Source organism: Charadrius vociferus, unplaced genomic scaffold, assembly GCF_000708025.1.
Source record: "Charadrius vociferus isolate BGI_N301 unplaced genomic scaffold, ASM70802v2 scaffold1355, whole genome shotgun sequence".
Lineage (NCBI taxonomy): Eukaryota > Metazoa > Chordata > Aves > Charadriiformes > Charadriidae > Charadrius > Charadrius vociferus.
In genome coordinates, this window is record NW_009648478.1 from 26,725 (window position 1) to 28,913 (window position 2,189).

At 59.0% G+C, this 2,189-nt stretch overlaps 1 protein-coding gene across 1 annotated transcript in view; it reads right to left on the bottom strand.

Moving 5' to 3' along the window:
* The window catches only part of LOC104287025 (tropomyosin beta chain-like), a gene marked incomplete at its 5' end in the record, with an annotated part of 13,815 nt that extends 11,627 nt beyond the window's left edge, over positions 1 to 2,188 (bottom strand). The window contains 2 exons of the mRNA XM_009885676.1: positions 976 to 1,101; positions 2,129 to 2,188. Of these exons, the coding sequence (XP_009883978.1) occupies positions 976 to 1,101; positions 2,129 to 2,188 (186 nt within the window). The remainder of the gene's footprint in view (positions 1 to 975; positions 1,102 to 2,128) is intronic.
* Position 2,189: the final 1 nt, after the last annotated feature.

Consider the following 2,189-nt stretch of genomic DNA (forward strand, 5'->3'; position numbering starts at 1 on the left):
TCCGGGCTCCCCCGGGGACTTGTGCTGCGGCTGCTCATCCTTGTCTGCTTGCCCCTGTCCTTGGCGGCCGCCTCAGAGATTTGACACATATCCCCCCCATTCAGCTCCATAAAACATCTGGGATTGAATTTTTTGTTCTCAATCCTAAAAAGCCTGGCCATGCCCTGCTGGCTGCAGTCCAACTGGCTCCCTTTTAGCTTCTCCTTCAGTTTCCAGGGTTGGTTTTCATCAAAGAAGGACTGGCTATCAAAAGGAGGATTTATTTATAGGGTGTCAAATACTCTGTGTGGCACTGCAGGATGGTATACCCCATTCCTGAGCAGCTCTGTGGCTGCACACAGCTGTTCCACCCTTCATCCTGGCCAGGCACAAGCCAATTTCAACACCTTCCTAACATCTCCCTGGCAGGATCCATTTCCCAGGAGAAACATCAGTCACGGCACTAAATAAAACTCTTCCTAGCCTTGCCCTTCCCAGGGTACAGAGTGGCACATTGGACCCCAAAATGACTGACCCCAACCCCCTACACCCCAAAGCATCCTTCCTCACAGCCAGATCTCAGCAGCTGGCCATGGGCAAGAGCTTTTTCCATTTCTCTGCTCTTTTTTGCTTTCCTGCCAGTTTAGCAAGCCTTGCAGACTTTCTACAAGCATCATGGAGATGCGTGCCTGGGGACTGGTGACACAGCTTGGGACATTCATCCCCATTAGCTTTGGGAAAACAGGCAGGTGGCTGCCCATGAAGCTCCAGAGCTGACCCAGCAGTGCCTGCTGCAGTTGGCCTGGCCCCCGCACCCCAAGCAGGATCCAACCAGTCCCTGCCCTGCATCTCAGCCAGGTTCAGTGTCAGCATCACAGAAATGGGATGCTGGCAGTCTTCCCCATGGACACTTTCCATATAAGGCCCCTCTCTTCCTTCACCGTCCCCAAGGTCCAGCACCCACACAGGGGAGGAATTGCTGGCATGCCTACGTACGTCTGTAGCTTTCTTCTCTGCCTGCTCCAGCTTCTCTTGGGCCTCCTTGACAGACTCGGAGTACTTCTCCACCTCATCCTCCGTGCCCTTCAGCTTCTTCTGCAGGCCCTGCAGTTCCTCCTCCAGCTGGAGAAGGGATGGAGGGCAGGGGTCAGGGGGGATGGCAGTGCCCGCAAGGCTGGGGAGAGGATGGCTGTCCTCCTCCTGGGATGGTCAAGGCTGGGAGCACAGCAGGAGCATGCAGACATGCTCACTCTGTCGACTTTTGGGCCACATGTCCTCAGGTAGCACTTGGTTCCCAGGGCGAGAGCAGCCTTCAGCATGCCTGAGCCTGGCAGTGTGTAAGGGGGCGGTGGGCTCCAGGCCCTGCAGTTCCTCCTCCAGCTGGAGAAGGGATGGAGGGCAGGGGTCAGGGGGGATGGCAGTGCCCGCAAGGCTGGGGAGAGGATGGCTGTCCTCCTCCTGGGATGGTCAAGGCTGGGAGCACAGCAGGAGCATGCAGACATGCTCACTCTGTCGACTTTTGGGCCACATGTCCTCAGGGAGCACTTGGTTCCCAGGGCCAGAGCAGCCCTCAGCATGCCTGAGCCTGGCAGGGTGTAAGGGGGCGGTGGGCTCCCTCTCGGTGCAAGGGACTGGAGAGGTCCTGACTGGGGGACACAGCTCCGAGGGGGCACCAAGAAAGTTCCCATCTCTGTGGCTATGGTGGGAGTATGCTGTCCTCAAGGGTCTCCCTGGCAGAGGGATAGGGAGGTGGCACTGTGGTGTCCCACAGAGACATGGCATGTTTGGGGGGGAATGATGCGAGTGGTCAGGGGCAACAAGCTGGAGTGCTGGTCCCTGGGGATGGGCACCCAGCAGGATGAGGTCTCCAGGTACAAGCACCCAGTGGGGTGAGAGCCCAAGGGTTGGGCACCCCTAAGAGCTGGGATCTGCAGGCTGGACACCCAGTGGGGCAAGGTCCCCAGGGCAGAACACCCCTAGGACAGGGGGCCCCAGACTGGACACCCAGCAGGGGCACGTCCCCAAGGCTGGGCACCCCTAGGTAGAGGTTCCCCAGGCTAGACACCCAGAGAGATGAGGTCCCCGAGGCTGGACACCCTTAAGGCGAGGGTCCCCGGGCAATACCAGGGGGGGCCCGTTGGACACCCACCTGCTTGCAGCGGTCCTCTGCCTGCTTCTTGTCAGCCTCTGCCTGCTCGGCGCGGTCGATG